Below are 16,083 nucleotides of genomic sequence, written 5' to 3' on the forward strand. Positions count from 1 at the left end.
AGGTGTATTCAATTAGAATTTTAATATAGTTTATTAAAATCCGTAAAAATCCGGATGTATTCAATTAGGATTTTAAAGAAGTTTATAACATTCCAGATGTATTCAATTAGAAATTGATTTTAAAGAATTTGAGAAAGTTGAGGAATTTGAGAGAATTTGAGAGATTTCGTAGTATATTTTAAGCATCCACAAATCTCACATCTCCTCATGAGATTTCGAGGGAATTGAATCAAAATTTTATATGGAATATCTACAAATCAATTAAACTCCATGAAAATTCATGAATTTATAAATTCATTAAAGTCTATCAAATTCTCAATTAAATACACCCCTAAATCTGAAAATTCATGAATTTATAAATTCATTAAAGTCTCTCAAATTCTCAATTAAATACACCCCTAAATCTGAGTCATTCATTTTTGGTATCTTCATGTACCGTTTCGCACGCAGATGGGATTCAATTATCAAATCCTCATAGATGGGACGGAATGCTCCGCAATGTAAACGACCTGCCGTATGCTTCAGATACGCAACTAAAAAAGCGAGGGGCTCTGGACCGCCGGATTGGTAATGTCGTTTGACTTACTGAACGCAAACAGTCCACAACTCTGCAACTCACTGATTCTCCCTCCCAAATTCCCAGCAAATTCCCGATCTTCTCCATGAAATTACTCAATTAATTAAAATTAAGAGAGAGAGAGATGGAAGCGGTGGCGGAGGGGCTGTGGGCGCTGGCGGACCACCAGGAGCAGAAAGGGGAGATCGGGAGGGCGGTGAAGTGCCTGGAAGCCATATGCCAAAGCGACGTGTCGTTTTTCCCCATCGTCGAAGTCAAAACGCGCCTCCGTATCGCCACCCTGCTCCTGAAGCACTCGCACAACGTCAACCACGCCAAGTCGCACCTCGAGCGAGCTCAACTGCTCCTCAAGTCCATTCCTTCCTGCTTCGACCTCAAGTGCCGCGCCTACAGCCTCCTCAGCCAGTGCTACCACCTCGTCGGCGCCATTCCGCCGCAGAAGCAGATCCTCCACAAAGCCCTCGAGCTTTCCGCTTCCGCCGGCCACGAGTATGTAGTAGCAGTGCTAGTAGCCTTCAATTTCCCTACTTTTAATGCTTAATTTTCCGACCCCTTTTGATACCCATTTCGTTTTTAGCTTTTGACGTTTCGTTTTTGTAATTGTTGTTTTTGTTCAAGTATTTGGAACTTAAAATCTCATATTGGTGTTGTTGTTGAAGAATTACGGTCAAGCTATGGTCTTGCAACTTCAATTCTCAGCTTGCAAATGCTCTGATCATCGAAGGGGATTACCGGAGTTCTATCTCCGCCTTGGAGGCCGGTTTTGTTTGCGCTGCTGAAATATATTATCCCGAGTTACAGGTAAACGAAACTGTCTGGCAAGATAGCATTACTTGTAGGTTAATTTCATGGCTTAATTTACTCATTTTGGATTTAGATGTTCTTTGCAACTTCTATCCTTCATGTACACCTAATGCAATGGGATGATGAGAGTACCGTTGAGCGAGCTGTTACCAAATGCAATGAAGTGTGGGAGTCCTTAGACCCGCAGAAAGTATGTTCCCATCTTGCAGTCTTAATAGTTTTTTACATTGCTTATTCTAATTCATACTTTCCGTAATGCTGATAATGGTTGCTTGTTTTACTTTTAACTTGTTCTTGCTTGGTTACACCCATAAAGAGGCAACAATGCCTTGGTTTATTGTTCTATAATGAACTGCTGCACATATTTTACCGACTCCGGATATGTGACTACAAGAATGCTGGAGCACATGTAGAAAGATTGGATGCTGCTATGAAGGCCGATTTGCAGCAAATGCAGCATGTGCAGCAGCTGGGAAGGGAACTCGATGCTGTAAATCAGAGTCTTTCCCGGTTTGATCTACACCACAGGGAGAGGTCAGCATTGTCTGAAAAACAGGCTCGGCTTCAACACCAGCTCTCTAGTCTTTCAACATGGAGTTCAACTGCCCCGGGGTCCCTGGAACCAGCATATTTTGGAAATATGAAACGAACATATGGAGATAAGCTTGAGCTAGCACCGCCTCCTCTTGATGGGGAATGGCTACCAAAAAGTGCGGTTTATGCTCTTGTTGATCTTATGATGGTTGCGTTGAGTCGTCCAAAAGGAAATTTTAAGGACTCTGGAAAGCGTATACAATCCGGAATTCAAACTATCCAAGGTTTTCTTTTTACTCCTTTTATTTTTGTGGGAAGGGAGGGTGGGAGGGGGATTAACATGTCATTCTATGAGCCTCTGACTGAAGGTGATACACACTTTAACTTGAATTATGATGATTTTTTATTCCTTTCCTTTTTCTTTCAGAGGAACTTGTGAAGCTTGGAATAACTGATGGTGTGAGAGGTAAGTTCACTTTGAGATGGTTATAATAACATGGTTACTTGCTTTTATTTTTGTTTGAACATTGTTAAAGCAACCTTTCCTAAAATTTTCTGAGCAGAGGTGAATTTGCAACACTCTGCTATCTGGATGGCTGGTGTGTATTTGACGCTACTAATGCAGTTTCTTGAAAACAAAGTGGCTATGGAGTTGACGCGATCTGAATTTGTAGAAGCACAAGAGGTAAGTGCATGTCTCAAGACATACTTGTGTGTATTCTTAATCTCAAGGTGACTGCATGTAATGAGTATAGTCAAATCAATATACTTGCACCTTGCAGGCATTGGTACAGATGAAAAATTGGTTTATGCGCTTCCCAACAATTTTACAGACATGTGAGAGCATCATCGAAATGCTCAGGGGGCAGTATGCTCATGCTGTTGGCTGTTATCATGAAGCAGCTTTCCATTACATTGAAGCTGCAAAGGTAAATATTTCTTGAACTTCAGTATCTGCCATGTATCACTAGCCAAAAATTTAAGGTTTTATTGTTTTTACAATGAAAGAGCAATATGCTAATTTGTGTCCTCTACCATGTTTGTTAGATTTCTTTCTGTTTGGTAAAAGGTAAACAAAACAAATAAGACATATGGACGTAATTTCCCTTGGCATCTAAACTATGTGTTACATGTGTTGTGTATGAGCAGCTGACAGAGAGCAAATCAATGCAAGCTATCTGCCAAATTTATGCAGCTGTCTCCTACATCTGCATTGGTGATTCTGAATCATCTACACAGGTGAAAGGTTTTCTGTAATTTCTGTTCTGTTGCTTTTATATGTTTTTAAAATTTAGTATTTGATTGCACGTAGTTTTCATTTTTTTTTCTTTGGATTTTCCCATTGCTGAATAGATGTTTGGATGCAGGCACTTGACTTGATTGGACCAGTTTACAGAATGATGGACTCATTTGTTGGAGTTCGAGAGAAAACCAGTGCTCTTTTCGCGTATGGTCTTTTATTGATGAAGCAACAAGATCTACAGGAAGCAAGGTACATTCAAGTCCTGTATCATCTTCTGCGGTTGGCATTATAGATTTTAAACTGTTGTTTTAAAGTCGGAAAAGTTTTGAATTTGACTGCTGTGTGGAGATTAATCTGTCTACTCTGTTTCCTTAGTCATTTAGACCGAGTCCATTTTATCTCCTAAAGCATTTATTCGAGTTTAACATGTCATATTTATAATGTCATTGATGTTTCAATTGTTTCTATATTAATATTGGATAATATTTTCAAGTGATGTATCAAATTTTTCTTCACCTCTATATATTGTTAATTAATTCACTCCTTGAAATGCTATCTAAGAAAAGTGCACCAATATCCTTCAAACTATGAGGTGATGAATATTTGCTGTCTAGCTGAACCCTGGTTTCTAGGAGACCCACAGGGATTAACCCCACAGATCCAACCATACGGACAAAGAGAAGAGCACAAACTACTACTACGGAAACCAAGTCCTCCAGGCTCTGCTTTTTGCTTACCCTTTGTTTCAGTTCTTGTGTACATAAACTTATATATCCAGCTAATCAAGATAACGGATATGATACTTGAATTTTTTACAATATTGACTCTCTCCTAAATCTCATTTTGGTGCAGAAATCAACTTGCCAAAGGTTTGCAGTTGACACACACTCATTTGGGGAACCTTCAGCTTGTTTCACAGTATTTGACAATCCTTGGGAGTTTGGCACTAGCACTTCATGATCCTGGACAGGCCAGAGAGATCTTGAGATCATCCTTAACATTGGCAAAGAAGCTTTCCGATATCCCAGCACAGATATCGGTGCTCTCTATTCTGACAGGTATATATGTTCCTTTTGGGCTCATTATGTAGAACAGACAATCTGGTTTCTCCATTAGTGCAACAGAGAGCCCTACCACACACTAGGTTGTGATATGCGCTGACTGGACTGATCAAATTTACATTTATCCTTTTACTTACAATGCTAAGTGATATTTTCTAATGGTTTCAGATGTGTATATACATGACCACACTCTGCATTCATGTATCAGAGTTTTGGAACAAAATATTTTGTAACCAGAAGAAATTTAATTTGTTTGCGGTAGTATTCTAGTTCATCCTTCTGCATATTAGTAAAGCATGGCGGATTTCATCATTTAGCTACCTCAATTGAGTAGATTTTAACCGGAATCTTCATTGGATTTATTCTGCTGATACATGCTATTTTTATGGTAGCTTTGTATCAAGAGTTAGGCGAAAAGGGACATGAATTGGAGAATCTTGAGTTCCAGAAGAAAAGGGCGGATGAACTGCAAAAGAGACTTGCAGATGCACATTCATCCATTTACCATATTGAACTAGTGAGGGCAACACTTCTCAAAGTTGCTTGACATGTCTGAACAATGATTTAGTCTTTCAATACGGGGCACACACTGATTATTTATCTTGTACATATAACTTGCAGATTGAACAAGTGAAGGTTGAAGTACAACAATTTCACGGGGTTGACATCAACCGTGCAAACATGGGCCCATCCATAAGTGACAGTCTTGACATTCCAGAATCTATTGGTCTATCTGCCCAGTTGCCTACTCATTCGTCATCAAGGCTAGTTGATTTAGACTCCGGAAGACGTGGGAAGAGGAGAATTTAGATTGACTTGTACAGTTCGAAACATCCTCTATTTTTCCCTTCTTAGGGAAAATGGGAGACCGATAACTTAGAGGAGATTGAAGTTGAGCACTTCGAAATATATGTATAGTGTTGTGAAGTAGGTTAATTCCAGCGAGAGAGTAGCGTTACTATTGTTAGCTCTGGTACGAGAAATGCTGTATATTTTTTGGCGAATATAATGTTATCGAGCAACGTTACCATATTTACATGATTCCTTGATCCTTGGGAAACTTAGTTTATGTCATCAGTGCAATGCAATGCAGATGCTTGTTTGGTTTCATGTCATGCGATAGACTGATTACATGGTCAAAATTGTATGTCGGATGAACGCGGATTGATTACAATGTTTGGATGAAACGATTATGTACACTTTGACATGTGATTTGGGAAAATGCAGGACCTCTAAACAACAGCGATAGTGAAAACTCTTAGCGTATTTCTTGTTCCATGGATAAACAAAATGCAGCACTGCTAAACAACGGTAAGTGCAGGATGAGAGCGACTCGAATTCATCGTTTGTCTTTGCTCTTGTTCTCATGCCTCGTTAGCAGTTAGTCCCGAAATTTCTTTGAGTGGCTTCCACACAAATTTCCTCCTGCCAATATATCGGTTTTTTGACATAATCGTAAGATGATCTATGCTATGAAAGTACGCATGAACACCTAAACATGCAGGACAAAAGGGCATTTGGCATTACCAGTTTCCGCACTCGGCGATGACCCTCACTTTGGGACGGAGCGTGGGAAGCAGAGCAAGAAACTGCAGTTCCGCCTTCGACAGAACCTGAAGTACATGGGACAACATTAGAGTGATTGAGTTCCAATTTTGCTTTGGGAAGTGATTTTCGCACTCTGCTTTTGTCTGCGAGAGTAAATACCTTGGCTTCAATGATCCAGACTACAAGGCCCTTGGCTTTTGGAGGCAGAGCGGCAAGCCTGTAATCCACCTCTGGTGGAAAGTACCATCTTGATATGGGCTGCTTCCCTAGATGAGGCTACTTTCCAACCACAAAATTTGAATAAGAAAAGCAAAAAGCTAGATGACGACTAACAGTTTGACAGCATAACATGTTAGAAATCTGAACTCACCGGACAAACAGGATGGACCTTGGTGAGGGTGGTCTCGGGATCACCAAGCCCTCGTGCGCTAAGGTCGAGGAAATAGTAACCCTGGTAAGTCAGGCGGTTAAGGTAGCGGCCCTCGTACCCTCCCTCGTGGGGAGAGTAGACTGCGAGGGCCTTGTGCTCTTCCACGTCAGAAAGCCAACGGCCAAGATCAAACCTCACCAAGTCCCCTCCTATGAAGTCCTCTATCCCTCTCCCGCACCTTATAATTCCAGCCCTCTTGGATGCCTTACCATTTCCATGTCCTCCACTCAATCCCATCAATAGCATCATGCTTCTGTTTCCCTTCAGCTCATTGTTTCCGATGAAGCTGCTTCGAGGCGATGGCTGCTTGTGCCGGAGATTCGCAGAGACGGGAAGTATTGTTCCATGCTTGAAGCAGCTTGCAGCTGCCATATTCTAACTTGAAGGAAAGGTGGTGATGGTGTGGGAGATAATGCCAATAGCGGGAAGTAATGCGAAGACAATGCGTTTGTATGGTGGACAACAAAGATAAGAATTCACAACTCTTTCTTCTATTATGTTTGACAAAAATTAAAATAAAAAGAAAAAATACTTGACTACTTAAAAGACGAATAAAATACAAGTTATTGTACTTGAGACCATGTATCGCCTTTTTTCACTTGAAAACTTTCCATTCCTCCCCTTGATATAGCTAGCGTTCCTTCTGAGCCAGGATCAAACTCTTCTTTTGAGTATGATTGGGTCTCGCAGTGGTAGAACCTACTTCCCAACATTCTGTTCAGAAGCGAGATCCATTCCATCAACGTTTCACTATAAAATTATTAATTTGTTGAATCACATACCATTGACGTTCTCATAATGTTCTCAAGATCAACTAAGATAATCTTATTTGGTAAAGTTCATATTTTAGATGTTATCGTAAATCAATTTACAATACAAAGAGTAGCTTAACCTGTTATGATCACATGTAAGATATGCTGATTCGTTATGGTTATCAAACGATCTCTAATGACTTATTTGGAATTTCTTTTAAAATGACCAAAAACACTTGTGATGAAAATGGTTTTTGAATCAATCCTCACTGAAAATGCAAGTGTGAATCTTGAAAGTGTGGAAGTGATTCATACAAAAAACACATCACTGACGTTTCTTATAAGAAAAATTTAAATCTTTTTAAAACTTAAAAACATTTTCTTTAGAAATACTTTTTTAATCATTTCAAAAATACTTTCAAACGAGATTGATTCACTGACGCTTTCTAACATGTGCTCCCAATCGCCATGGGGCTCACACCACTTTCCTTGGCCCAGCAACCACACCATACCCAAATACTCCCAGCAAGTAAAAAGTTTAGAACATCGGCTTTTAAGTTTTAACACAGACAGAATCATCAAAGAATCAACCTTGACTTCCTCCCCCCTTCCCTTCTTCTCCGTCCTGATTCATCCTTCCCTCCCTCCGTAAATCCCTCCCAATTCAAAGTTTTCTCAATTTAGGGTTTTCAGATTTTCCCAATGAAATAACCTTGCTTGGTCCAAGCAACGACAACAAGAAGAATGCTGGGTTCCACCGCGTCGAAGTGGTACAGAGTCGGCGGGCTTCTCCTCCACCACAAACCCCACCGGAGCTTCAATTCAACCGCCTTCGCCGCCAGAACCGCCTTCCACGGCAGCCCCATTCGTCTCCCAAAGCCTTTGACTTCGAACCCCGTCCGCACAGCATCAATACTCCCTTTCCGCATCAACGCCTTCATCGCCGATGCCACATCCGCCCCTTCTCCGCCGGACGGGAGGTCATTGTTCTCCACTTTGCCGGACAAGAACAACCCGACTCCTAGAGTTTCTAAAGGGAATTCCGTCGAACAGATTACGAACGTGCAGATTTTCCGAACTCTAGCCAGTTACTTGTGGATGAAAGATAACTATGAGTTCCGCATCAGGGTCATTGCTGCGTTGGGGTTCTTGGTTGGAGCGAAGGTCCTCAATGTGCAGGTGCCCTTCCTTTTCAAGCTTGCTGTTGATTGGTTGAGCTCAGCTACTGGCAATGCCACTGCTCTGGCTTCTTTCACCGCAGCCAATTCGACCCAGTTGGCGCTTTTTGCAACCCCGGCTTCCGTTTTGATTGGATATGGGATTGCACGTACTTGTGCTTCTGCTTTCAACGGTACTACTACGCATGAAGTAATTGCTTGCTCATACCATTTTCTTTGGATATTCATGCTTCAGTAACATGTTTATATACGTGAATTTGGAACTGGGTTGTTGTTTATATCTAAAATTTTGCGCAAATATCGTTGCAGAATTGCGGACTGCCGTGTTTTCTAAGGTAGCGCTGCGAACAATCCGATCGGTATCTAGGAAGGTATGAAAGTAGCGTTCTCCAAATGTATCCTTTGTTGGTTATATACATAGCATGCTTGGATTACTCTAAGAAGTTAGATGCTTTATATCCTAAAGTTTTCCGTGACAAATGCAATTTAAACTTTTTGCAGGTCTTCTCTCATCTGCACGACCTTGATCTTCGATATCATCTTAGGTATCCATATCTATTACTTTCCATGTTTTTTAAGAATGTATGAATTAGTTGTAGAGGGGTGAGAATTTAGTTGTCCTTTGGGGAGATATTGTGCTTTAGTTTATAATAACAGCTTTTCAATAAAGTTGATATTTTGAGCTATTAGTTGCTTGCTTACAATTGCGTTAATCCCTTGTCTAATGTAATTTCAGTCGAGAAACTGGTGCACTAAATAGAATAATTGACCGTGGTAGCCGAGCAATAAATTTTATTCTCTCATCTATGGTGTTCAACGTTGTACCCACCATCTTAGAGGTATGATCTGTACCTTTGGTTATTGTCAAGCTTGTTGACATGTATAAAGACACTGGAGTTAGTAACCTTGTGCTGTTATTTGTACGAAGGTTGAGGTTCCATCTTGTTTCGTACTTCGTATATATAACAGAACTACATTACAGTTTCTGAACAAATTCAACTGATTTGACATGTACCCTTCCAGATATCTATGGTTTCAGGTATACTGGCTTACAAATTTGGAGCACCTTTTGCATGGATAACTTCACTATCAGTTGCTGCTTATGTCGCATTTACATTGGCTGTCACACAGGTATTGTCTCTTGTCAATCGTTTGCTTATAGTCTCTGGAATGAATTGTGCACTTTTTTCCTGTTTCTCAGAGCATCTGCAAAGGACTAGCTAATGAAATTTCCATAGCTAAAATATAGAGAAGTTTCATAAAGATGCCCCCATCATACTAGTAGCTATTTGCCCCTAAAAATTACCCAACCTCTACGATCTCATACATATGAGGGAGAGAAAGTGATTCCTAGTGACTTGCTATCTAATATTTTAATATAATTAGCAAGCAAACTTCTTCGTTTTGAATATTCTGGAGAGAGAAAAAATTTAGAAACATTCATGACTACTTAAAGTCGGGAGCAGGGTTGGAGTAACAATGCAAAAGTAGCTAGCAGAAATAACTTTTACTAATTTTAACTAAATATGAAGAGTCCTCTTGGGGATGCTCTAATTTCCATTCCTTGTTGGTCACACCTTTTTTCTCTTATTAGTGGTCTGTATTGGTCTGTACTTTTCTATTCATATGTGCATATTATGCCATATTGATATATGTCTAGAAATATCTTTCACTTTATCACCTTATCCTGTCTATCGAGATGCTGATAGCTTTTGGTTTATGAACTTTTTGTTAATGATTTTCTTGCCTTTATAGTGGAGGACTAAGTTTAGGAAGGCCATGAATAAGGCTGATAATGATGCTAGTACAAGGGCAATCGATTCACTTATAAATTATGAGGTAACATGATGTACTTTGTATGGCTTCTACTCACTTTATGCACAAGTTGATGTTCTGTTGTTTCATCATCTGATGCTGTTTTCTTTCTACAGACTGTGAAATATTTCAATAACGAATCTTTTGAAGCCACGAAATATGACGAGTATCTAAAGAGTAAGTTTTTTTTTTCCTGAATTAGCATTGGTCTGGAAACTAATACGAATTAAACCCACTAGTTCATGGTACACAAAATGTAAAAGCTGCTATTAGTCTTTCTGATAAACTTAAAGTCATAAAATGTCAAATTATTTTGAAGTTAGGCATAAACATGTATTTATTCACAACATACATAGGTGCTGCTTGCTTCCTTTTCAAGAAAATTATTTCCTGAACCAACCTTTGATGCTTCCTTCTGTTTCTTGCATTTATGGGTTTGCATGGTAATCTCAGGTGGCATTCCACCAAACCGACTTTTATTTTACTTTTATTGAATGTGCTTTTTGGGGTATTTGTTCACATGGTATTCGACATGTTTGTTCCTCCCTGAAATATTTTTGGTTTGCTTGCACTAATAATTGTAGGTTTTTTTCTGAGTTTAAATTGATCTCGCACTCATATACCGTAAAATCTATTTTCATGGTTTCTTAATGCTTCTTCTGTTGCTTGTCGTTATTTTATCTTTCAGGGTATGAGGATGCTGCTTTAAAAACACAACGCAGTCTGGCTTTTCTGAACTTCGGCCAAAATATTATATTTAGCACGGCTCTATCAACTGCTATGGTGTTGTGTTCAAATGGTATTATGAGTGGCAATATGACAGTTGGTGATTTGGTAATTTTCCTTGAGATGCTGACTTAGATTTTGAAATTTGTTTGTTGTGAAATGATTCTCTAATGGTAATTCAAATTATTGTTAAAAAAAAAATGGTAATTCAAATTATGGTTGAATCAATATACAGGTAATGGTGAATGGACTTCTATTCCAGCTCTCGCTTCCACTCAATTTCCTTGGTAGTGTTTATCGTGAGACTATACAGAGTCTGGTTGACATGAAATCTATGTTTCAGTTACTGGAGGTAAATGAAGGAACTTCACAGTTTACCTGCAAGTTGGCTTTCAGTTGATGTATAGAGTGTTTCTCTTTATCTTTATTTTTATTCACTTATTCACTATTAGAAAATCTATCTTATAACAGACAAAACCTATGCTCCTATTTTCAAGCCTTGTTAAGGAAGAAACAAGAAGGAAATATAAACTCTTATTTTTACTTTTGGGTTTTTACTTTGTACTTTTAACTTTTATAAGAATGAGAGAGATTTCGTTTGCCATTAACGTTATTTTGATATTTGTTATCCTGTACATTGGTGAGATGACAATTTTTCAGTTTCTAATACCTTTTTCTTGTTTCAACTCGTACTTTTGTTTTCGTTACTACCATAGGAAAAGGTTGAAATTGGTGACAAAGCTGATGCAAAGCCTCTGGAGTTACGCGGGGGAAGCATTGAGTTTGACAGTGTACACTTCAGGTGGTGCATGCTTCTCTTTCTATCCTTCTATTATTATTGGAGCATTTCAAGATCATTGATTTTAATACATAAAGGCTGAGAGTTTGAAGACTTTGTTTCTTTTATAATTTTGGGTGTTTAAAAGAACTGGATCTGGGAAGAAGGCTTAAATTGGGTGGGAGTGAAGGCTTTGCTTGCCTTTTCTCTGAGCCGGCATTTCTCTCTCTGGCTGTTCTGTCATTGATATATCATCCAGTACTTATAGAGTAGTCGACATAGTTAGCAACTTAGCATGATGATGTAAAGGGTTTCTTGGATGATAGACGTGATCTTTATGTTGCAGATTTGCATGTGATATTATTATAAGTGTATTGTTTATATGATCCATTGCTGATGCACTATATTTTCTTTTTTTTCCATTTATGCAGTTACCTGACAGAAAGGAAGATTCTTGGTGGGATATCATTTGTTGTACCTGCTGGAAAGAGTGTGGCTATTGTTGGAACCAGCGGAAGTGGTAAGGGGATAATCTCTTGATACAATGTTCCTTTCTGCATTGACATAATTTAATGTCCAACATGAAATTCTATATGTTCATGGTTTATCTGCTTCCTTTGTGACATGGTTCTACCATAGTTCTGCTGCTATTGCTTGATGTTAGCCTGGCAGTTATTAGGATAAGCAAGTGATGCCCATGCATAATTATTTCTTTTATTTTAAGTACTATTGCATGGTACAGCGTATTTTATTTTTACTCAATATGCATGGGTTCGTGTATGTTTTGAATTTGCATTTGCTTGCAGGCAAGTCCACCATTCTCAGATTGCTCTTCAGGTTCTTTGACACCCATTCTGGAAGTGTAAGCAAACTAATTCTGTAACAATCTATGAAATATTCCCTGAAAATTAACAATCTATGTAACTAAACAAGGAATTGGATTGAATATGACTTTATTTTTTTTGGTCAATGAATATGACTTGATTAGAGATGACCAAGCAAGGGTTGAGTTGTAAAGAGGTTTTAATAAATTGTATTTCACGATTCAAATGGGCATTCCTCTCTTTCTCATAAAAAGTTTGTCTTGGCAGATAAGGATAGATGGTCAAGATATTCGGGATGTGACACTTGAGAGTCTACGGAAGTCTATTGGTGTTGTGCCCCAAGATACGGTAAGTCCAAATAAGCAACTTCAATTTTGTTTTGTTTCTGGTTTTAGTTGGTACTACAGCAAACTCTGAGGTGGCTATGCAGGATCTTGCTGGTCTTAAGTAGTAACAGCCTAATAAGGAAACATCTTGTGGTTGGCAGGTGCTTTTCAATGATACGATATTTCACAACATTCATTATGGTAATCTTTCAGCACCAAAAGAAGAGGTATAAGATGGATGAGTATCTCTTTTGTTTTTATTCTTTGAAAAGCTTATCGTTTAATCTACGGTGCTCTTTCTTGGCCTGAATAATTATTTTTGTTTAGGTGTATGATGCCGCCCGACGTGCAGCAATACATGACACTATCATGAAGTTCCCTGAAAAGTATTCTACTGTCGTAGGGGAACGAGGGCTCAAGGTGAGAAGACTGATGCTATCTACATAGTAATTTGTTTGCTGCTGTAGTCATGGAATAAACATCCCTCTCAGAGGGTTAGTTTTCTGCAGAGTCGTACATCTACCTCCTGCAAAGTCAGTTTTTTGTAGTTTTTTTTAAGGGAAAATTAGGTTCACATCCTTCTTTTTGTTACTCCATTGAATAAAATCCTATTCATTTTCAATTTTTGTTCAAGGTCCTTGGGTATTAATAACATCACTAATTATTTGAATAATAAAATATTTTTATTTTTAAATATATTCATTTAGTGTTAAAATATTTTTATTATTTGAATAATAAAATATATTAAATATTTTTAAATATTTTTATGGCTAAATTTTTTATCATATATTTTTATTTTTAGTTTGTACCTATTTTTAATTTGCAAATATTTTTTAATTTGTACCAATTTTCTTTTCATTTTTAATTTGTACCCATATATTAGTTTCTTTTTGTGCCCAATTTTTTAAAGTTTTATTTGTGTTTGTACCATGTGTATACCGTCACGTGATATTGTATATTTAATCAATGATAGAAAAATTACATATGGTATATTTATGTTTTATGCCTAAACTTTGTATCATATATTTATATTTTTAGTTTGCACCCACTTTTAATTTGCAACATTTTTTTTTAAATTTGCAGTATTTTCTTTTTAGTTTTATTTTGTACCCATGTATTAATTTCTTTTAGCCCCTATATTTTTTAAAAATTCATTCGTACTCATAATTTTTTAATCTTTTATCTGTACCCTAATTTATTTATAATATACCCATTCTTCTTTATTAATGTACCACTTTGTTATATGTGAAATGTACCTATTTTTTAGTAAAATGTACCAATTTTTTTAACACTATGGATACATTCTTTTGCCATTTATTATTTCTTATTTTTACATAGTTTTTATCCATTTACTAAATCAAAATGTTGGAATTTTTTTATTGTAACTATTTCTAATAGTATTATAATGAGGGATTTTAAATTTATAGGATTATAAATCTCATAAAAGATCAAACAATTAAAGTCAAAACTATAAAAATATAAATATTAATAGTAATATAATGAGGTGTACAAAGTCAAGGGACTTTGATCAAACTTTGAATACTATTAAGGTTTTAATCAAAGAATGTTAAGGATTAGGGACCGCATCCAATATATCCCTTTTTTTAAATTGCTTATTATTGTTGAGTGTATAAGATGCTGACAGAAAAAGGAGGGGAAAGGAATACACAACCGTTTGTTAATCCTTCTTGGTGGAACTATTGAATTCTGAAAAAATTGATAATAATTCTGTGCAGTTAAGTGGTGGTGAGAAACAGCGTGTGGCACTGGCTCGTGCATTCTTGAAAGCACCTCCAATTCTGTAACCATTCTTTTTTTCCCATAATTTTTTTTCTTTTTATTCATGCTCACATCCTTTAAGGAGAAAGTAGGCTGACTATTTTATGATGTTCTTTTTATTTGACATCCGCAGTTTATGTGATGAAGCTACGAGTGCACTAGATAGCACCACAGAAGCAGAAATATTAACTGCATTGAAGTCCTTGGCAACTAATCGAACATCAATTTTCATTGCCCATAGGCTAACCACTGCAATGCAGTGCGATGAGGTAAGCATTCTTTCACCTATGTGCGGATTCTCCTGCATTTTTAAATCTTTTGCACCTTAACATCTAAGACTCCGTAATTCGTTCTTAAGTTTGGTTTGTGACCATGAAAGAGTGTTATATGAGTTGAAGTTTTGTCATACCTTTTAAACTATTGAACTCTTAAGCTACTAAGGCCCCGTTTGATGTCTACAATTGGCTTGCATTGGATAACTCGCTAGATTTGATGAATGTTGAATGAAAAAGCATTCAACAGTAGATGCTCACTTGAATAGTTTGTCCAAGTGCAGGTAGAAGATGGATTAGGAGGAATAAGTTTTCTTCACAATTAATCCTTCTTTTACCTTCTCTCTGACAAACTATGCAAGTGGGCATCCACTTCAACATTTATTGAAATCTAGTGAGCTGCCCAATCCTAGTCACCAAACAAGGCATAAACGTCTTGTTATCAAAGTCATTGTTGTGCTACCCTCTGTCCTACGATTCCTTTATATTTTCATATTCCTTTTGCACATTGCTATATCTTTCCGTATTCCTTTTAGCTTACTCCTCTCTTTTCGAAACAAATCTCAGATAATAGTTCTGGAGAACGGGAAAGTAGTTGAGCAGGGATCCCATGATGTTCTCTTGTCTAAGGCAGGACGATATGCACAGCTCTGGGGACAGCAAAATAACACAATTGATGCACTTGATTAAACCGTTAAATTGGGGGCATGACCTTGTTCCTATTCCTCCGACCCTCTCTCCCTACCAAAAATAAGAAAGAGTGGCTTAAGAAGCTATTTTTTTGTCAGTCCTGCGGTACTTTATTAGCCACATTGGATAACCAACTTATAGATAAATTGGATTAGTATACATGAGGATGCACTTGGGTTTAAGCAAGGATCTCGCACGGGCTTGAAAAATCAATAAATGGCATGTGTATTTTGCCATACGGTTCTTCTATGGTCTTCACTTCACAATAAGTTTCAAGCACAATGTGAGGTATGTAGTACTGCTTGGTTCCTTATGATAAATTGTACAGAAGCCAGATTAGCTTTGAGAAGCATGCCCTGTTACCTTTGCAGCCTATGAACATCGGAAGAAATTTTGTGTAAATTAGCTTACTAATCCCTGAAACAGCTTCTTAACTATATCCTTTCTGCTCAGGATTGAATTCAGTTCACTTTTATACATCATTTTAGGAAGGATTGTGGAATTTTTTCCGTTCCATTTGTTAGTCAGAGTTCTCCATTGTATCACTTGTGCACTATTTGTAAACAATAGAATTTGGCTTTGTCCTTTTAGTTCTATCCATCCATGCACAAGATGTAAATCATTTTGGTTATTTGTGTTTACACATGTATCTTCTTCTTTTTCGCGCAAATTGCGCCTAGCATTGTGTGAATTTATGGTTCTTTATTGCGTTTGTGGAGTGAAAGGTAATTTTGCTTACGTTATTC

The 16,083-nt window shown here is 37.6% G+C and overlaps 3 protein-coding genes across 3 annotated transcripts; 2 read left to right on the top strand and 1 right to left on the bottom strand.

Annotated features, from left to right (window-relative positions):
- Positions 1-557: 557 nt before the first annotated feature.
- On the top strand, positions 558-5,251 carry LOC126616677 (sister chromatid cohesion protein SCC4). Its single transcript, XM_050284764.1, has 12 exons — positions 558-1,066; positions 1,237-1,378; positions 1,455-1,571; positions 1,698-2,199; positions 2,343-2,381; positions 2,479-2,600; positions 2,698-2,844; positions 3,065-3,154; positions 3,283-3,407; positions 4,011-4,216; positions 4,612-4,736; positions 4,841-5,251. Exons 1-12 carry the CDS (start codon positions 702-704, stop codon positions 5,027-5,029), a joined length of 2,169 nt encoding a protein of 722 aa, XP_050140721.1. The 5' UTR covers positions 558-701; the 3' UTR covers positions 5,030-5,251.
- Positions 5,252-5,347: 96 nt separating this feature from the next.
- Positions 5,348-6,673, bottom strand: LOC126616678 (NAD(P)H-quinone oxidoreductase subunit N, chloroplastic-like). The gene is made up of 4 exons (XM_050284765.1): positions 6,138-6,673; positions 5,927-6,043; positions 5,747-5,832; positions 5,348-5,644 (listed from the first exon to the last, which is right to left on the bottom strand). Exons 1-4 carry the CDS (start codon positions 6,567-6,569, stop codon positions 5,584-5,586), a joined length of 696 nt encoding a protein of 231 aa, XP_050140722.1. The 5' UTR covers positions 6,570-6,673; the 3' UTR covers positions 5,348-5,583.
- A 706-nt stretch (positions 6,674-7,379) lies between these two features.
- On the top strand, positions 7,380-15,978 carry LOC126615650 (ABC transporter B family member 25, mitochondrial-like). The gene is made up of 19 exons (XM_050283514.1): positions 7,380-8,300; positions 8,437-8,498; positions 8,629-8,672; positions 8,864-8,966; positions 9,151-9,258; positions 9,883-9,966; positions 10,059-10,119; positions 10,631-10,776; positions 10,904-11,020; positions 11,385-11,470; positions 11,878-11,966; positions 12,253-12,308; positions 12,538-12,618; positions 12,758-12,823; positions 12,924-13,016; positions 14,333-14,397; positions 14,509-14,644; positions 15,215-15,422; positions 15,464-15,978. Exons 1-18 carry the CDS (start codon positions 7,694-7,696, stop codon positions 15,335-15,337), a joined length of 2,127 nt encoding a protein of 708 aa, XP_050139471.1. The 5' UTR covers positions 7,380-7,693; the 3' UTR covers positions 15,338-15,422; positions 15,464-15,978.
- Positions 15,979-16,083: the final 105 nt, after the last annotated feature.

This window comes from Malus sylvestris, chromosome 3 (assembly GCF_916048215.2).
Source record: "Malus sylvestris chromosome 3, drMalSylv7.2, whole genome shotgun sequence".
Taxonomy (NCBI): Eukaryota; Viridiplantae; Streptophyta; class Magnoliopsida; order Rosales; family Rosaceae; genus Malus; species Malus sylvestris.